We start from the raw sequence: 20,223 nt of genomic DNA, 5'->3' as shown, positions 1-20,223 counted from the left end.
AACAGCTATGAAGCGAGTTAGGTAAGCTCGTGTAGAATTAATGGAAAGAGGTTTTATTTTTGCAAAATAAGTACATTAATATTTTATTGGTACATAGGGAAGCTGAAATTTAGGGAAAAAAAAAAAAGTGAACTTAGCCTTTCAGTTTATAGTTTACAACCTGCATTTCAATGAATATACCCAAACACTACTTACTATCCACATGCCATCAAAAGGCACTTTATCGTGAAAATCCTTTGTCATGTCATACCACCAGTTGAAAGTTTCAGGGTTTGTGAAATCAGGAAACACTGTAAGACCCGGCCATACCTGGAGAGAGGGTTGATAAAAAAAACAAATTACTTATGGAAAAACGTACTACTAACGAAAACAGTTAAAAAATAAGAAGATTCTTTCGAATTTAAGGTTTAAGACACCAAGGCCAAAACTGATACTAAACAAGAAAAGTCCTTATCAGTGATACTAAAGATCTTGTTTTTTTTTTTTTTTTTGGTTAACTTTTAGTTAACTTGTTATTTTATACTTTACTGCTCTGTGCAGTGGTTTTGCCCAGATCCTCCTCTTCTCCGGTCCCTTTTTGGCACTCCTGCCCCCCCCTCCCCCTCCTGTTGAGTGCTCCCACAGCAAGCGGCTTGCTATGGGGGCACCCAAGCCAAGCCACAGTTCCCTGTGTCCATTCAGACAAGGAGCAGCGACCCGCTCCCCTTCTCTCCTTATTGGCTGACTGACTTTGATTGACAGCAGCAGGAGTCAATGGCGTCATGCTGCTGTCTCAGCCAATAAGGAGGGGAGTCCTGGGCAGCTGAGAGACTCTTCAACATCGCTGGATCTAGATGGGGCTCAGGTAAGTATTAGGGGGGCTGAGAGAGGCTGCTGCACACCGAAGGCTTTTTCTTTTTGCATTCTATGCATTAAGATAAAAAACCTTCTGCCTTTACAATCACTTTAAAGTAGCAGGGTGGTAAAAGGTAGATAAGAGCTGACAAAGACTGGATGAGAGGGTGTTAATGAGAGTGACAAATAGACTTGTTTCCCAGTACAGTGTCAGGAACTGTATTTTAAAAGGATATAGTTGTATAGGGTGAAGTCTTGCAAGGATTTAGGTTATGTCACAGTTGTTTAAAGCAGAGCTCCAGTCTCGTTAGCAATTAAAAAAAAAAAAAACTCTCGTTATTCTCTTTACTTGTACAATAATATTAGGATACCCTTACAAGTGTAATCATTCTTTTTTGCTGGTTCCGGGATTACGTGCAGCTGGCTACTCGGCATGCAACTCCCGAACTTGTGCATGCGCAGTAATGGTAGTGTGCGGTGCACTGTGTTTACAGGTTGCCATTGCAATTTAGGTGGCGGCGGAAGTTATGGCAACCTGTCAATCAACACAAAACCCTTAGGAAGGTAAACACCAAAGTCTTGAAAATGCCACGAGATTTCATTATTAGGCTTCCCGAGAACTCGTAATAGATGACGCCCGTATCAAAGGAGTCCATGGGAATCATCTTATGACGAAATCGTCTAGGCGGCCTGGACTGAAAGTGCCACCTGTATACAGCTTTAAAAGGTATTTAGAAAAAAAAAAAAAGAAAGGATATTCATTTATAAAACTGTACTGCGGATGGGCTATCTGATCTAAGCAACATGTAAAAATGGGTGGAACACAACTACCGGTATGTCTCTTGAGATTTCTGGAGTCGGAGAAACCTTGGAGAATGCCAAGGTTTTAGTGGTTGGGGCCTGAATCTGTGTGTAGTGAGGGGGGCAAGTGTGTCCAGTGAGAATGAGAGTGAATTGCTGTAGACAGAAGAGGCCAGGTCAGGGCAGGACAAGGGTGAGATTGTGTAATAGAAGTGGTCAGTAGCAGAATAAAGAAGAGAAGGGTTAAAGAGAAGAGAAGGGTTACAGGTTTTCTAAGGGTAATCATTTGTTGCTTGGAGGGATAAGTGGTTGAAGAAAGAGACACCATGAAACTATGATAAGGTTGTGATCAAAGAGAGGAAAGAGGGTGTTGGAGAGTTTGCAAGTAGGGCCAAGATGGAAGAATACAAGGTCAAGGGTGTTACCATCAAAGTGAGTAGGAGTGTGTGTCCATTATGTTAGGTCAAAAGATGAGATTAAGTTGATTAGTTGAGATGTAGTCAGGCTGTTAACTTTAACAGTTGTTAAAGCCACCAAGAATGTTAATAGGTACTTCAGAGGAGAGACGGTTGGGAACCTAGTCAGAGAAGTCGTTAAGGAAGAGTGACACCAGTCCAGGAAGCCGATAAAGACTTTTTCACTGTAAGAGCTGTGAAAGTGTGGAATAGACTCCTTCAAGATCTAGGTTCTGGCCAGCTTAGTAAATTGTTTTACCCAATACTGGGCATTTTTACCTCTTCCTGCCCAGGCCAATTTCTAGCTTTCAGTGCTGTCACACTTTAAATGACAATTGCGCAGTCATGCAACAATGTACCCAAACTAAATTGTTATCATTTTGTTCACACAACTAGAGTTTTATTTTGGTGGTATTGAATCACCACTGGGTTTTTTATTTGTTGCTAAATAAATTAAAAAAGATCGAGAATTTTGAAAAAAAAAAAAAAGCGTTTTTTCTTAATTTCTTCATTTTCAAATAAATTTAGGCCAACATGTATTTTGCTACATTTCTTTGGTGGGATAATTCCCAAAAGATATTGAACAGATGGTACCCAACTCCTTATAAATTGGCTAAAATTTATTCTACTACATTACCACTATGCTGGCGTTGTAATTAACAAACTGGATCCTTATATGACATTATGGCGCTTTAAAAATTTGACTAGCTTCTGGAATTCAGTATCAGCTTTTATAGCTTTCCTTACAGACAACCTATTAAAACTCTCACCAGCTACGGCCTTATTAAGTATTAACCTTGACATTTTTCTGACTCAGTATAAAGTACTCATAGCTGCAAGACTCACTCTAATGAAAATAAATGTCACTTTAAGAAACATTGGCATTTATGGATCATACACCCCAAAGCCTCTAAAGTTTTAAAAGAGCTTTACTCCCACTCTTAATAACTGAAATTACTGTTGTTGGTTTTGAACTTTATTTTTTTTTTTGTGATGTACGCTAATTTCATTTATTACCTTATTTACCTTACCCCTTTTCACTGGTTCATTTACTGTCATCCTTTTTGAGTAAACCTATTTACAGTTAGCTCCCCCAGGGGTGAATAGGTTTGCTCTTTGTTTGTTATTATCCGGAACCAAATATGATTTTTGCACTAGAAAGCTTCTAACTGTTAAGTGTACAACCTTATTATACCTAAATTATACCTACTACCTATGTAACACAATCATAGAAATGATTTTGTTACAACTTTCTACCTGACATCATATGTTAACCCTGTTTTATTATCCAATAATAATCTTTTGAAAGTTGGAAAAAAAAAGCCTGAGTTTTCAGGTACAGAAATTGCTTTGCAGTAGACATTTATATACTGTATGTAGCGTAAGTGCTCCACCTGTTGATAAGTAAATGAATAACAGCTACTAGAACTGATTTTTTTTTTTTTTTAAATTGTAGCATTCTACTGCAGCCACGTGTACACTATAGTCCTCCAATTGTATAGGGAATATAGGGAAGTGTGCTTCCTGGTCTCTGTATTTTCAGAAATGAGTAGGTAGAGGTCAAGTGAACCAAACGCCATCCACCTTTAATTTGTTTTTTATCTTATTTATGTTTTTTTTTTATTATTATTTTATGGTTACCTCACCTTGCTCATCAGACCTATTCATTGTAAATTTTTATTAAAGCCCAGTTAAAATTTCACACACATTTTTTCTCTGTATAGTTTTCTCCATGTATGAATCTCAATTAGTAATGGTTTAAAGGTAGGTGTGTAAAATACCGCGCCAATCTAATACATCAAGATAGCAGCCAACACTACAATATGACAAAAATTGTGCACAATAACTAAATAATAAAAGTGTAGCGCTAACGTGAAAACAATAATATAAAAAATTAATATATAAGGGTTTGAGATAGAGGGAAGTCAATCCACATTAGAAGGAGCAGATATCTTCATCTAATCTCAAACCTGCAAGATAGATAAGTAAATAGTGGATGTGAATATTACCACATCTCTAAACAAAAACAATGCCCCAAAGAGGCACAGATGTTTATGGAAATATCATAAATAATAACGACAAATACTAGTGAGGAAAACAGAATATAAATAATGTCAAATAATGTCCATAATGTTAGTGAGAAGATATCACACTCAGAAAAACCATGTGCATATAATAAATTAGTCCATATAGTGCGTGGTGTGGTTGACCCAACTTGAATCCAGGGCAGGTAGTATCACAGGAAAGTGCAAACCAGAGAAAGAGATGTAATACTCTTACCGACTTCGGTGGACTCACAGGCCGTAGGCGGTGAGTCAAATAGGCTTGTACTGTCTCCAAACCAATGACAGTGTGAGACTAGTTGGTACACCGGAAGATTTCCTCCTCAAATGGGGGGCCAGGAACCTGCCCAAACAATCTGCACGATCACCGTCTTTGTCAGCAAGCATAGACCATGTATGGAGAAAAAACAAGGGGCCTCCACATGGTGTAAATCCAAGATAACTTTTTAAGTGGTGTTTATTAGATCGTTCAGGATCATCAAACATGCCATCAAGCATAAAAAACGATAGAATCGATTCAAAAGATAAAACTAGATATAAAAACAGCAAGCGTGGTATGGGTGGCTGGGTACAGCAAGAAACCCGACCGGTTTCGTCCACAAAGACTTCGGCTGGGGTATATGCCGTCCCGCCACCTCCACGCTTATATATATAAATTATAATATTTAACTAGAAACAGCTGATTACAACATCATACGTGCTGACTTCCTGGATCGATAGCGTGCGCTCCATTCAGGATCATGTGCTAGCTAAATTAGCCAATAGGAAGATAGAGTCATGGATCCGCCTCTCTCTACCAAGCCTCAATGTGAATACCCTCTCGGCGTGCGCGCTCATTGGATAGAAGAACACGCATCTCAGTCATTCACCCAGTCAGGGCTAGCGACATATAACGTTCACGTGACCAACATCACGTGATAGCGCCTGACGTGTCCCTGGGTGTGCCTCATTGAGTTTCAGCCGGAAGAAGGAACACATCTCTGAGGTTATTGGAACGCAAACTGCGTTCCAAGCGGGTCATTGAGAGAGGAAGTGATTGAAAACAAAACAAAGAACAGCGATATTTAAATCCGCCGTAATAATAAATATGTGATCAGATTTAAATTTGATCATGTAAAAAAGTATTCAATCTGGAAGTCAGTACGGCCACATCTCAATCTATATAAACAAAAAGACAAAAACTATGTGTCAATTGGCTTATTCCTATTCATGAAATATATACATAAATTAATGTTCTCAAACAATCTGAGAGGTCATACTAAAATATGCATCTAGTATCCTTACAGTCATTAAATTGAGAAAAAATATGATATGATAAATGTAAAATCAAAAGAATCCTATAAAAATAGTGTTGAAAAAATATATTAATAAAGAATATATTAATAAAACTTGTGGTAAAATATTGAGCAAAGTAATGATAGTAGAACTGATCTTAAAAATACAGGGCAATCTTGCCCTGTTCGTTAAGGACAGAGATCACTTATATCTTCAAATAAATGGGCTTAATTTCTTTTAAATTGAAAACAGAAATAATGTAGGGGAAGGAAAGAAGGGACTATAATCAAGATTGATTAATAAATGAATTAATGCCCCACTCAACATTTAATCCATGTGGCATGAAACATCTTAATTGATGTATCCAGAAGGTTTCAAGCCTTGACACTCCTCTTATACATGACTCACCTCTCCAGTGAGGGATAAATTTGTCTATTATTTGGAATTTTGTGCCGGTGGGATCTCGATTATGACATGCTAAGTAATGGTTGGGAACACTATGATTTGTACGTCCCTTTTTAATAGATTTAATGTGTTCATTAACCCTTATACCAAAAGTACGGATGGTCCGCCCTACGTACTGTTTCCCGCATGGGCAAGTGATGAGATATACAATGTACCTCGTCGAACAAGTGACAAAATGTTTAACAGCATACTCTTTCCCCGTGGTGGTTGATCTAAAAGTCTCAATCTTTCGAGATTTAAGTGTATTATGTTTACATACCCTACACCTTCGGCAGGGGAAGAAACCCTTCATATTTTGAAAGAAGGAGGGGACCGAGGGGGGGTCTGTTATATTGGGTGCAATCTGTCCCCTCAGGGACATAGCACCTCTATAAATCACCCCGGCTTGTTCCGGGAGAACAGGTCCAAGAACAGTATCATTTTTCAAGACCTTCCAATGCCTATGGAAGATATCTTTAACCTGCTTGTGTTGAATTGAAAAATTAGTAAGAAAGGACCATTTATGTTTATTTTCTACTATAGGTTTAGGTTGTTCGGAGATGAGTGAGTTTCTATCCACTAAGGAGACATTATAAATAACTTCGTCTATTTTAGATGCATCATAACCTTTGTCTATAAATCTCGACTTCAGGGTATCGGCCTGTTCGAAATAATCAGTGAGTTCAAAACTCACTGATTATTTCGAACAGGCCGATACCCTGAAGTCGAGATTTATAGACAAAGGTTATGATGCATCTAAAATAGACGAAGTTATTTATAATGTCTCCTTAGTGGATAGAAACTCACTCATCTCCGAACAACCTAAACCTATAGTAGAAAATAAACATAAATGGTCCTTTCTTACTAATTTTTCAATTCAACACAAGCAGGTTAAAGATATCTTCCATAGGCATTGGAAGGTCTTGAAAAATGATACTGTTCTTGGACCTGTTCTCCCGGAACAAGCCGGGGTGATTTATAGAGGTGCTATGTCCCTGAGGGGACAGATTGCACCCAATATAACAGACCCCCCCTCGGTCCCCTCCTTCTTTCAAAATATGAAGGGTTTCTTCCCCTGCCGAAGGTGTAGGGTATGTAAACATAATACACTTAAATCTCGAAAGATTGAGACTTTTAGATCAACCACCACGGGGAAAGAGTATGCTGTTAAACATTTTGTCACTTGTTCGACGAGGTACATTGTATATCTCATCACTTGCCCATGCGGGAAACAGTACGTAGGGCGGACCATCCGTACTTTTGGTATAAGGGTTAATGAACACATTAAATCTATTAAAAAGGGACGTACAAATCATAGTGTTCCCAACCATTACTTAGCATGTCATAATCGAGATCCCACCGGCACAAAATTCCAAATAATAGACAAATTTATCCCTCACTGGAGAGGTGAGTCATGTATAAGAGGAGTGTCAAGGCTTGAAACCTTCTGGATACATCAATTAAGATGTTTCATGCCACATGGATTAAATGTTGAGTGGGACATTAATTCATTTATTAATCAATCTTGATTATAGTCCCTTCTTTCCTTCCCCTACATTATTTCTGTTTTCAATTTAAAAGAAATTAAGCCCATTTATTTGAAGATATAAGCGATCTCTGTCCTTAACGAACAGGGCAAGATTGCCCTGTATTTTTAAGATCAGTTCTACTATCATTACTTTGCTCAATATTTTACCACAAGTTTTATTAATATATTCTTTATTAATATATTTTTTCAACACTATTTTTATAGGATTCTTTTGATTTTACATTTATCATATCATATTTTTTCTCAATTTAATGACTGTAAGGATACTAGATGCATATTTTAGTATGACCTCTCAGATTGTTTGAGAACATTAATTTATGTATATATTTCATGAATAGGAATAAGCCAATTGACACATAGTTTTTGTCTTTTTGTTTATATAGATTGAGATGTGGCCGTACTGACTTCCAGATTGAATACTTTTTTACATGATCAAATTTAAATCTGATCACATATTTATTATTACGGCGGATTTAAATATCGCTGTTCTTTGTTTTGTTTTCAATCACTTCCTCTCTCAATGACCCGCTTGGAACGCAGTTTGCGTTCCAATAACCTCAGAGATGTGTTCCTTCTTCCGGCTGAAACTCAATGAGGCACACCCAGGGACACGTCAGGCGCTATCACGTGATGTTGGTCACGTGAACGTTATATGTCGCTAGCCCTGACTGGGTGAATGACTGAGATGCGTGTTCTTCTATCCAATGAGCGCGCACGCCGAGAGGGTATTCACATTGAGGCTTGGTAGAGAGAGGCGGATCCATGACTCTATCTTCCTATTGGCTAATTTAGCTAGCACATGATCCTGAATGGAGCGCACGCTATCGATCCAGGAAGTCAGCACGTATGATGTTGTAATCAGCTGTTTCTAGTTAAATATTATAATTTATATATATAAGCGTGGAGGTGGCGGGACGGCATATACCCCAGCCGAAGTCTTTGTGGACGAAACCGGTCGGGTTTCTTGCTGTACCCAGCCACCCATACCACGCTTGCTGTTTTTATATCTAGTTTTATCTTTTGAATCGATTCTATCGTTTTTTATGCTTGATGGCATGTTTGATGATCCTGAACGATCTAATAAACACCACTTAAAAAGTTATCTTGGATTTACACCATGTGGAGGCCCCTTGTTTTTTCTCCATACATGGTCTATGCTTGCTGACAAAGACGGTGATCGTGCAGATTGTTTGGGCAGGTTCCTGGCCCCCCATTTGAGGAGGAAATCTTCCGGTGTACCAACTAGTCTCACACTGTCATTGGTTTGGAGACAGTACAAGCCTATTTGACTCACCGCCTACGGCCTGTGAGTCCACCGAAGTCGGTAAGAGTATTACATCTCTTTCTCTGGTTTGCACTTTCCTGTGATACTACCTGCCCTGGATTCAAGTTGGGTCAACCACACCACGCACTATATGGACTAATTTATTATATGCACATGGTTTTTCTGAGTGTGATATCTTCTCACTAACATTATGGACATTATTTGACATTATTTATATTCTGTTTTCCTCACTAGTATTTGTCATTATTATTTATGATATTTCCATAAACATCTGTGCCTCTTTGGGGCATTGTTTTTGTTTAGAGATGTGGTAATATTCACATCCACTATTTACTTATCTATCTTGCAGGTTTGAGATTAGATGAAGGTATCTGCTCCTTCTAATGTGGATTGACTTCCCTCTATCTCAAACCCTTATATATTAATTTTTTATATTATTGTTTTCACGTTAGCGCTACACTTTTATTATTTAGTAATGGTTTAAAGCCCAACTTCGGGCTACCATTTTTTTTTTTTTTTAGGTCCCCCAGATGATTAAAAAAAAAAAAACCACCCAAATCAGTGTATATTATTTAGTTTATAGGAAATTTATACATTCCACAAACTATGGTATATATATATATATATATATATATATAAAAATTGATCAATCCTTCTAATGTGGATTGACTTCCCTCTATCTCAAACCCTTATATATTAATTTTTTATATTATTGTTTTCACGTTAGCGCTACACTTTTATTATTTAGTAATGGTTTAAAGCCCAACTTCGGGCTACCATTTTTTTTTTTTTTTAGGTCCCCCAGATGATTAAAAAAAAAAAAACCACCCAAATCAGTGTATATTATTTAGTTTATAGGAAATTTATACATTCCACAAACTATGGTATATATATATATATATATATATATATATATATATATATATATATATAAAAATTGATCAATCCTAATGTACCGATGGCCTATCTCATTTCTTGAGGCTCAAAAATGTCAGTACAGTAGAAATACCCCCAAATGACCCCTTTTTGTAGACAGCCCACGGTATTTAGTAAGAGACATGCAAGTTTTTTGAAGTTGTCATTTTTTGTCGTAATTCATTGGAAAATTAATAAATGGAAATTTTTTTTTTTCTTTTTTTTTTTTTTACGTACTGTCACCAATGCAGTATAGCACCATCATATAACTGGTGTGGTGATAATCAGGAACACTGACTGGTGACAGTACAAAAAATAAAAATAAAAAATTCAGTTTTTGTTTTTATTATATTTCTTTTACGATTTTTTTTTAACACACTTTAACCAGAATAATACAGTATAATGTTACCATAGTTACATTGTACTACTCTGGGGAAGTGATCGGTATTTTTTTATTTATTTTTTTTTATTTCATTGCTATAAAGCAAGCATTTTACTGAATGAAATCGATTCATTCAATTTTTTTGTGATTAACTGTGATTGGCCACAATTCATCCCATGGTACAGATGGGCTGTGATTGGCCTAGTATGTACCATTTGATCACTGTGACCAATCACAGCTAGCAACAAAATTGCACACAATGGATGGCTTGAAAGAAAGCCATCCATTGTGGACAAATATGTGACCTGCTGTGATTGGTTATTGCAGTCACATGGTACTGGCAGTGGGCTGATAGTACACAGATCATGCCGCAGCGCAGGTGCGCACGAGGCATGACCTGGGAAGACATTATATGACGTCCACCCGGATCAAAGAGAGGCCCATCCAGCTATCAATTGACTATAGGCTGGGCAGGAAGTAGTTAAAAAAAAAGAGCTGGATGCATTTCTAAATGCACAAAATATAACTGGATACTAACATTTAGGTAATATATCACCAGGGGTAGTTGATCCAAGGAATATCTGATTGCCTCCTTGGGGACCAGGAAGGATTTTTTCCCCCACTAGAGCAAATTGGATCATGCTTTTTTTTTTTTTTTTTGCCTTCCTCTGGACCAACTGTGGGTATAGGACTGTGTATATAGAAGTTTTCTATTTGTTTATTTTTTTGTTTTTTATTTATTAGTTAAACTAGATGTACTTGTGTCTTTGTTCAACCTAAGTATGGGGCAGCACAGTGGCTAGGTGGTTAGGACTTCCACCTAGCAGCACTAGGGTCCTTGTTTCAAATCCCAACCACAACACTACCTGCATGTTCTCCCTGTCCCTGCATTGAGTTTGCATGTTCTCCCTGTGCCCGCGTGGGTTTCCTCTGGGTACTCTGGTTTCCTCCCACACTCGAAAAGCCATGTTGGTAGGTTAATTGGCTCCTTTCTAAAATTGCAGTATGTCTATGTATGAATATGAGTTAGGGACTGTAGATTTTGTACTCCTTGAGGGCAGGGACTGATGTGAATGTACACTATATACAGCGGGTAAAATAAGTATCGAACAGGTCATCGTTTTTCTAGGTAAATATATTTTTAAAGGTTCTATTGACATGGAATTTTCAACACATGTCGGTAACAACCAGTGCAATCCATACAAAAAAAACAAAACAAATAAGTTCAGAAATTAAGTTATGCGTAATAAAATGAAATGCACAGGAAAAAGTATTGAACACGCTAACTGAAATGTATTTAATACTTCGTACAAAATCCTTTGTTGGTAATGACAGCTTCAAGACGCCGCTTGCATGCATTGTTCGGGTATGATTTTGGCCCAATCTTCCATGTAAACGATCTTCAAATCTTGAAGGTTCCGTGGGCCTCTTCTATGAACTCTGATCTTTAGTTCTTTCCATAGATTTTCTATTGGATTTAAGTCAGGTGATTGGCTGGGCCATTCTAGCAGCTTTATTTTCTTTCTTTGAAACCAATTAGGAGTTTCCTTGGCTTTGGATTTGGGATCATTGTCTTGCTGAAACATCCACCCCCTTTTATCTTCATCATCCTGGTAGGTGGCAGCTGATTTTCATCAAGAATGTCTTGGTACATTTTTCCATTCATCCTTCCTTCAATCATATGAAGTTTGCCAGTACCATATGCAAAAAAACAGCCCCACACCATGATGTTCTCACCTCCAAATTTCACTGTTGGTATGATGTTGTTGGGGTGATGTGCAGTGCCATTTGACCATCAAACATGATGTGTTCTATGGCATCCAAAGAGTTCAATTTTGGTCTCATCTGATCAGACTATATTCTCCCAGTATTTCACAGGCTTGTCTAAATGTTGTGCAGCAAACTTTAAACGAGTTTCAACATGCTTTTTCTTCAGCAATGGAATCTTGCATTGTAATGCCCCGTATACATGGTCGGATTTTCCTACGGAAAATGTTCGATGGGACCTTGTTGTTATAAATTCCGACCGTGTGTAGGCTCCATCACACATTTTCCATAGGAATTTCCGTCACACAAAATTTGAGATCTGGATCTCAAATTTTCCGACAACAAAATCCGTTGTCGGAAATTCTGATCGTGTGTACACAATTCCAACACACAAAGTTTCAAGTATGCTCGGAATCAAGCAGAAGAGCCACACTGGCTATTGAACTTAATTTTTCTCGGCTCGTCATAGGTGTTGTACGTCACCTCATTGTTGACGTTCGGATTTTCCGACCAACTTTGTGTGACCGTGTGTATGCAAGACAATTTTGAGCCAACATCTGTCGGAAAAAAAAACATAGATTTTGTTGTCGGAAAATCCTATCGTGTGTACTGGGCATAAGTGTGCATACAGGCCATGGCGGTTGAGTGCATTACTTACTGTTTTCTTTGAAACAATTGTACCTGCTAATTCCAGGTCTTGCTGAAGCTTTCCACAAGTGGTCCTTGGCTCTTGGACAATTCTTCTGATAATTCTTTTCACTACTCTGTCAGAAATTTTGCCAGGGGCACTTGGTAGTGGCTGGTTTATGGTGAAATAATGTTCTGTCCACTTCCGGATTATGGCCCCAACAGTGCTCACTAAAAAATGTAAAAGCTTAGAAATCCTTCTGTAACCAACGTCATCAGTATGTTTTGCAACAATAAGGTTTTGAAGGTTTTGAGAGAGCTCTTTGCTTTTACCCATCATGAGATGTTTCTCGTGTGACACCTTGGTAATGAGACATCTTTTTATAGGCCATCAGTTCAGACTGACCCAGCTGATATTAATTTGCACTGACAAGGGGCAGGACTGCTTTCTAATTATTGATAGATTTCAGCTGGCGTCTTGGCTTTCCATGCCTTTTTCCACCTTCCTTTCTTCATGTGTTCAATACTTTTTCCCTGTGTCATTCCATTTTATTAAAACATAACTTAATTTCTGAGCTTATTTGTTCGGGTTTCTTTCTATGTATGGATTGCATAGGTTGTTACTGACATGTGGTGAAAATGTCATGTCAATAGCACTTTTAGAAATATATTTACCTAGAAAAATGGTGACGTGTCCAATACTTATTTTACCCGCTGTATATGTAAAGTGCTGTGTAAATTGACGGTGCTATATAAGTACCTGTAATAAATACCGTATTTATCGGCGTATGACGCGCACTTTTTTCCCCTTAAAATCAGGGGAAAATCGTGGGTGCATGTTATATGCCGATCCCCCGCTGATTGTGAGCGGAGGAGCGAGCCGCCGAGATCATAGCCGAGTGTACTCGGCTCCGCTCACAGTCACGCCCAGTCCCGCCCTATGATGGACATAATACAGGGACTGGGCGTGACTGTGAGCGGAGCCGAGTCTAGCCAGGTACACTCGGCTATGATCTTAGCGGCTCTAGGCTCCGCTCACAGTCACGCCTTTGGACCTGTGTTATGTCCATCATAGGGCGGGACTGGGCGGGACTGCGAGAGGAGCCGAGAGCCGCCGAGAGCCACCAAGATACACAGGACATCCGGCTCTGTATCTCGGCAGCGCCATTTTTAAACTGGAAAAATGCAATGACACTGGAGCAATGACACTGGAGCAAGGCTACACTGACAAGTCTGCAAATAACATTGGAGCAAGGCTACACTGACAAGGCTGCAATGACAAGGCTACACTGACACTGACAAGGCTATGACACTGGACAAGGTTGCATATGGACACTGATAAGGCTGCATTGATGGGCATTTAAATGTAAGTTTTTTTCCTTAAAATTCCCTCCAAAAGTTGGGGTGCGTGTTATACGCCGGCGCATTATACACCGATAAAAACTGTAAATGTAGATATGTAAATCACAGAAATTCTCAGAAAATAAAGATGAATACAGTGAACCTCAAAACACTAATGGTTAAAAATGGAGGTTTAGGACCTGAAACAAGCTCAGTGGGAATAGGAGCCCAGCTCCACCTCCTTGTTCACGGCCCAGTGGTAACCACCCTGGGAGAGGGGAGCAGGAGAGGCAAAGTCATACTCTTTAGGCTAGGTTTTAGTGACTGCAAATAGGTTAAAGGAATTGTAGATAAAAAGTTAATGGATAGCAGTAAGCTTGTTTGAGACAAAGCAGGTATTCCAGAGGGAACATGAGAAGGGGGGCTGTCTCTTGGAAATAGAGGGATAGAAATTACAGTGAGTTGACTGTGGCTGTTGCTAGAGGAGAGAAGGTCTCACAAGCAGGGATGACAGTAGAGGGCCAGGATTGGGGAGATATTTGCAAGGGTTAGAAGAAGCACGAAGGTGTGGTAAGCAAGATAGGAGCAAGATATTCATGAGCGCACATGACACACTGCCCTGGAATGCTCTAAAGAAAAGGGTATATCCCTCAAAGCTCTTGGTCAGCTGTGTTATCCAGGTCTGGTTATTGAACATCAAGGTTTCCAAAGCTGTTCTCAGGCTGATGTCTCAGTGATTTTATATGCTTGTGAATGCGATTCTTTTGTATTATTTTAATTTATTTTTAATAAATGATGTCAAGGGTAATACATGAGGCCCGTGCTCCCTCTTTTTTTCATTTTGTTGTTGTGCACACATGCCAAACTTCCTAGGTGTGTTTATGTCAGCATGTGGTTCAGTATTTGCAGCTGTAGTGAGTGCAGTAATTTGCGATACATATATTCTGTGAAGTTGAGATGAGGGGTAAAGTAACGAGAATTTGAGGATAGGGGACACTAATATGAGAAGGAAGGGTAGAGGAAGCATAGTACAAGAAGGAGATAGAAGGAAATGGACGTAGAGGGCTGGCGCAGAGAAGTATTCATCAATTAATCAATTGAGAACAGATAAGAGATACTTCATTTTCAAAACCAGGCCAGCCACAGAGATAGGCTACAGTCACAAAAGGGAATTGTCTTCACAAGGCATTAGGAGGTGAATATATCTCCAAAAGTATAGACAAGTTTAACAATTGTTCGATAGCATTTACCATGGAGCATTTGTTAGTAAGGTGTTAGTTAACATGGATATTCACAAGAACTTGAGAAACATGTAATGAGCACGTCCACCAGAAAGAATTCCTAGAAAATCATATATCATACCTTGCCTACAAGAGGCTGGCCAGTCCCATTAGTGATAAACACCCCTCTCTTCAGTCCATCATCATAAGGTGGATAACTTCCAGGGGGGCTTGAACTGCTGATAGCTGGGTCCTAAAAATGAGCATGATAGGCTTTAACATGTAACTAAGAATCCTCTGGAATTCATAAACCACTTTTACTATGACAATTAAGACAATCTCTAACCAAAACCTTTTTAAAAGTATAAATTTAATCAAGGGCTGCTGGATTTTTTTCTGGTCCATTGGGAGACATTTTTCTTCAGTCCCACGAGCTCAAGAGGAAGTAAATAAAAATCCTCCTGGACAATTGTCCCCTTAAGCCTTGAGGCGGGTAAACAGGTTTAAATTGAAACCTTATTTATTTTATTTTATTTATTTCAGGTACTTATATAGCGCCATCAATTTACGCAGCGCTTTACATATATATATTATACATTCACATCAGTCCCTATACCCTCAAGGAGCTTACAATCTAAGGTCCCTAACTCACATTCATACCTATACTAGGGCCAATTTAGACAGGATCCAATTAACCTACCAGCATGTCTTTGGAGTGTGGGAGGAAACCGGAGGACCCGGAGGAAACCCACGCGAAACCTTAGAGCCTCTCGTTTTCTGGGATATGTCACATTGAGAAAAAAGTTAGGAATTCAGATACATACTATGGAGAGAGGGCATGGAAACACACTTGTGGCCTCTGCAATAGTAGTCAGCTATCATGGCTACAATATTTCCCATAAACTCAGACATATTAGTTTAGAATTCTAAATAAAATTGAGGAGTCACCTCTGAAGATGTTCAGACACAAAGAAGAGCTGCGAGTCAGGCAGGGGACAGTGTTCCTGCCAATCAGTGTGAACTCCTATAGAAGGGACACTACGAGACCCCCAGCACTGTCAGCAGGTCGTAAGCTAGTCAGACCCCCCCAGGACTGCTGCCCTTGCACTTATGATCCACCAAACTTATTGTATAAACTGAGAGACTGCCCACAAGTGCATTCACAAAATTGCTGACAGAGTAGGAAGGATTAATGCCGTCTCCAGTCAGGTCACTAGAAGACAGCAAGGATCACAGGCAAGGCCCAGAGGATTGTAAATTTGATGTAGGTGTAGGGGAGATGTTGGGAAGAAAATGAGGGATGCATGTGCCCTGAGAAAGTGGAGCATGCATGTGCAGTACAGTCAACATAAAGGGGGTGAGAGCAGAACCACTCAGAAGCTGCTTGAGCACTCATTATTAAAATTGGTGCAGCTCCCTTTTCCAACACTAGCTGTGTGACTATAAGTGTCGCAGCTTGAGCCCAGGAGATTAAACTCTTATGCCCCGTACACACAATCGGAAATTCGGCCAACAAAAGACCGATTAGAGCTTTTGGTTGGAAAATGCGACCCTGTGCATGCTCCATCTGTCTTTTGCTGGTGGAATTCCAGTCAGCAAAAGATTGGGAGCATGTTCTCAATTTTTCAGTTGGGAAAAGTTCCTATCCAAAAATGCGATCGTCTGTATGCAATTCGGACGCACAATCACGCATGCTCGGAAACAATTTGACGCAAGCTCGGAAGCATTAAACATCATTTTCTTGGCTCGTCATAGTGTTGTACGTCACTGCGTTCTTGACGGTCGAAAGTTCAGAGTACTTTTGTGTGATCGTGTGTATGCAAGGCAAGCTTGAGCGGAATTCCGTCGGAAAAAACATCCAAGTTTTTTCTGACTGAAATGTGTACGGGGCTTTAGGGAAAACCAGGACTGTAAGCACCAATATAGGCTCCCTGTAATATGTGGGCAAAAGCGTTGCTGCTATGGACTAGCAGGGACCCTGAAGCACCCCACCCCCCCACTGGTACATCTAGAGATAGATTAGCAGGAATCCAGATATCATGCTGCTCTTGCCAGTCTTCACCCCTCTGGCAGGCAGAGTACCTAAAGGGTCTTCAGGAACAGGGTTCCAACAGATGGGTGCACAATGGCCCTGGATCTATAAAGCTCTCTGCAGCTGACAACACATTTCACCATATTCACCCAAGTAAGCGCCTAAAACAGAATCCCATGCACAAAGACACATTACAGGCTCATTTCTTCTCAGGGGGGTCCAGGTACAGCCTTAGTGGCAATGATAGAGATCAGCCAATCTGAACAGCTTCCACACAAGGAAGGGTCAATGCACTATAAGCACTTAGATCATAACTTGAAGCACCTTGCTGCTGAAAACTCACCTTAGCAGAGGCCTGAACATCCAGCCTTTAAAAAAAGCATGAACAGAAGACCTTACAGATGTCCACATTCATACATCCACATACTAGGGCCAAATTAGAAGGAGACAATTAACTTAACAACATGTCTTTGGAGTATGGGAGTACCCAGAGTTAACGCAGGCACAGGAAGAACATGCAAACTCCAGGCAGGTAGAGTTGTGGTTGGGATTTGAACCAGCGATTCACTTAGCCACTGTGCTGCCCATGGGCTTCATGTGGGACAATGCTTAAGGAAGATGTTGCAGCTAGGTAGACCCTAACCACTTAGATGATATCCTGGCAGTGCACTGAGATCTCAGAGCAGGACATAGGAAAGGGAGGACAATGTCCTCATTGAAATGAAAGGAAAAGACTACTTTGGGGAGGAAGGAGGGTTTGGATCTCTGGACCATTTGTCTTTTTGTAAGGCTCCATTCACACACAGTAGTGCGACTTTGGAGTGCAACTTTGGGTGGGTGTGACTTGGATGTGTCTTGTTGTCCCTCTGCAAAGTCAGACACACTGTTGCATGTAAAACATTCAGGTACGACTTTCATACAACTTTTGGAGGGTAATATTGCAGTCTTTGGCCCCCCAGTTGCATGAAAGTCAGACTGTTGGAATTATAAAGAACTGTTTGTGCCTGTTCTCCATTTTATAGGCTTAATTAAGGACACTTAAGAAGTATTGCAAGATGGCAATTATATCCTGCACACACCCAAGCGTTGTTCTTCTTTCTTTTAAGTATATATTATTATTATTATTATACGGGATTTATATAGCGCCAACAGTTTACGTAGCGCTTTACAACTTGAGGGTAGACAGTACAAATACAATACACTTTGATACAGTAGGAATCAGAGGGCCCTGCTCCTTAGAGCTTACAATCTAAGAATATATGGAAATATTCTTAGATTGTAAGGTTTGCTGACGCAGACAATAAAGTTAAGTCCAGCATATACCTAGAGACTTATGACTCCTGTAACTTCCTCTTTTTACTACTATTAAAGGGTGAGTCTGAATCTATCCATGTAAGGATCTTACCCATATGTATCGATACTTATGAATAAAGCTTCTTCCTTGTTACAGACCGGGAGTCTTGATTGATCTAAGGTGACCAGGAGATTTTCCTGACACAGACCAAAGTAGTGCATAAACTAAGTCGCACATATATGAATGGTTATCATTGAGAAACATGGGGTACAACCTGTCATGCCACTTTGATGTGTGAATGGGGTGTAAGATAACCAAAGACTCCTTGTAAGAGCTGCCAAATCAGACACACTTTACCTGTAAGATCCACCAGTGGGATATCCTGAATTTGTCCTAAGGGATTTTTTTTTAAGAACTGAAAGTACCAGACTCAGGTCCCATGGAAATACAGGTTGTTGAAGTGGGGCCATTAGCAAGAACAGCATCTTGTATAATGGTCTTGACAATGAACTGCAAAGTCAAAGGTTTCTGAAACAGAATGGAAAAAACAGAAACATGTCCCTTTAGGAGTACTAAGGGGCACAATCTGGTCCAGGCTGGGCTGAAGGAAAGCCAGGATGTGAGGAACAGAATATTCGTGGGGCTTGAGGTGCCTAGTTTTTCATATTAGCTAAGTAGGCACTCCAGATTCTGAAGGTAGATGCTAAAAAAGGTGGATGTTATCATCTTGAGCAAGGTGGGAAAGACCAAGTCTGTGTAGCTGGGCCAATTTGGAGCAATGAGGATCACCAGAATTTTTACGTTCTCTATTTTGCAGAGCAGTCGGGGGAAAATCTTCACTGGAGGGAAAACATATACTAGTCTAAATTGTGACCAAGAAAATACCAGAAAATCCACTGAAAAGAACAGAGAATCCCTGGACCTGGCCACAAACCCATCCGACTTCTTGTTGAATCTAGAAGCCATGTTTTTCACATTTGGCGTTTCCCATTTCTGACAAAGCATCAGGAAGAGCTCTGGATGGAGGGACCACCCCCCTGAGATCGAGCACTGGTGACTCAGAAAGTCTGTTTGCCAATTTTCTACCCCCAATATGTAGACAGCAGAGAGAACTGTAGCACGGCTCTCCGCCCAGGAGAGGATTAGTCTTGTTTCATGCATGTCTGTAACACATATAAAGAGAAAGAGAGTGCACAGCTGCCCTAGTAAAAAAAAAAAAGTTGCACTCACAAGCGGAGACTTGATAATCACAATTACACCAACCTGTGTGCTTCTCTCTAGGCCTGTAGAATTGACTGAGCTCCAGGACCCAACGAGCGGGGATGGATGTTTGTAAGATCCTTGCTGCAGTGTCCCACTGGACAGTATGAGGAGCCGTGCATGCGCCCAGACCAGCTGGCGCTGCATGACGTCAATAACGCGATGGGAAGTGGCGACAAGTGGATCATCTCCCTGAGCTGTCAGTTGCTATGACAACATGTTTCGGAGGCATGGCCAACTTCTTCAGGTCACACCCTTCCTCTCAGTTACAGCGTTATATATGCAACCCAAAAACCTCTCCCTGGGAAAAATTCTTAAAGCAACCAGGCCAGCAGTATGGAGTTCACATAGCAATAATATTAAAAAGGAAAGGTAATCAGCAAGCCACCCTAAAATACATTATTTTTTGTGAATTAATTTAAAATGAATGAAATGATCACATACACTGCCATAAACATTAAAATTAAGATCATGCACAAACACATTTTACAAAAAAAACACATTAAAGAAAGCCCATTTAATCTTTTACACTCATCTATAATCAAATATAATGGTATTAATTTTGTATATATTTTTAAAAATAAGATTATTATTGTTTAAAACTATAATACATTTGAATTAAATTCATTTTAATATAACATTGATTATAAGAGTTAATTAATTAATTAAAGGACCCAAA

General features: G+C 39.6%; 1 protein-coding gene across 1 annotated transcript in view; it reads right to left on the bottom strand.

The window, feature by feature from the left end:
- The window catches only part of GAA (alpha glucosidase), a 140,175-nt gene that overhangs the window by 65,893 nt on the left and 54,059 nt on the right, over positions 1–20,223 (bottom strand). Inside the window, exons 9-10 of the mRNA XM_073608206.1 lie at positions 15,101–15,211; positions 196–309 (exon numbers count right to left, since the gene is read on the bottom strand). Coding sequence (XP_073464307.1) covers positions 196–309; positions 15,101–15,211 — 225 coding nt within the window. The remainder of the gene's footprint in view (positions 1–195; positions 310–15,100; positions 15,212–20,223) is intronic.

The sequence above is a fragment of the Aquarana catesbeiana genome, linkage group LG12 (genome assembly GCF_042186555.1).
Source record: "Aquarana catesbeiana isolate 2022-GZ linkage group LG12, ASM4218655v1, whole genome shotgun sequence".
NCBI classification, from domain to species: Eukaryota; Metazoa; Chordata; class Amphibia; order Anura; family Ranidae; genus Aquarana; species Aquarana catesbeiana.
The sequence above is the reverse complement of the archived record's forward strand: the minus strand, read 5'-3'. Positions and strand labels throughout refer to the sequence as shown.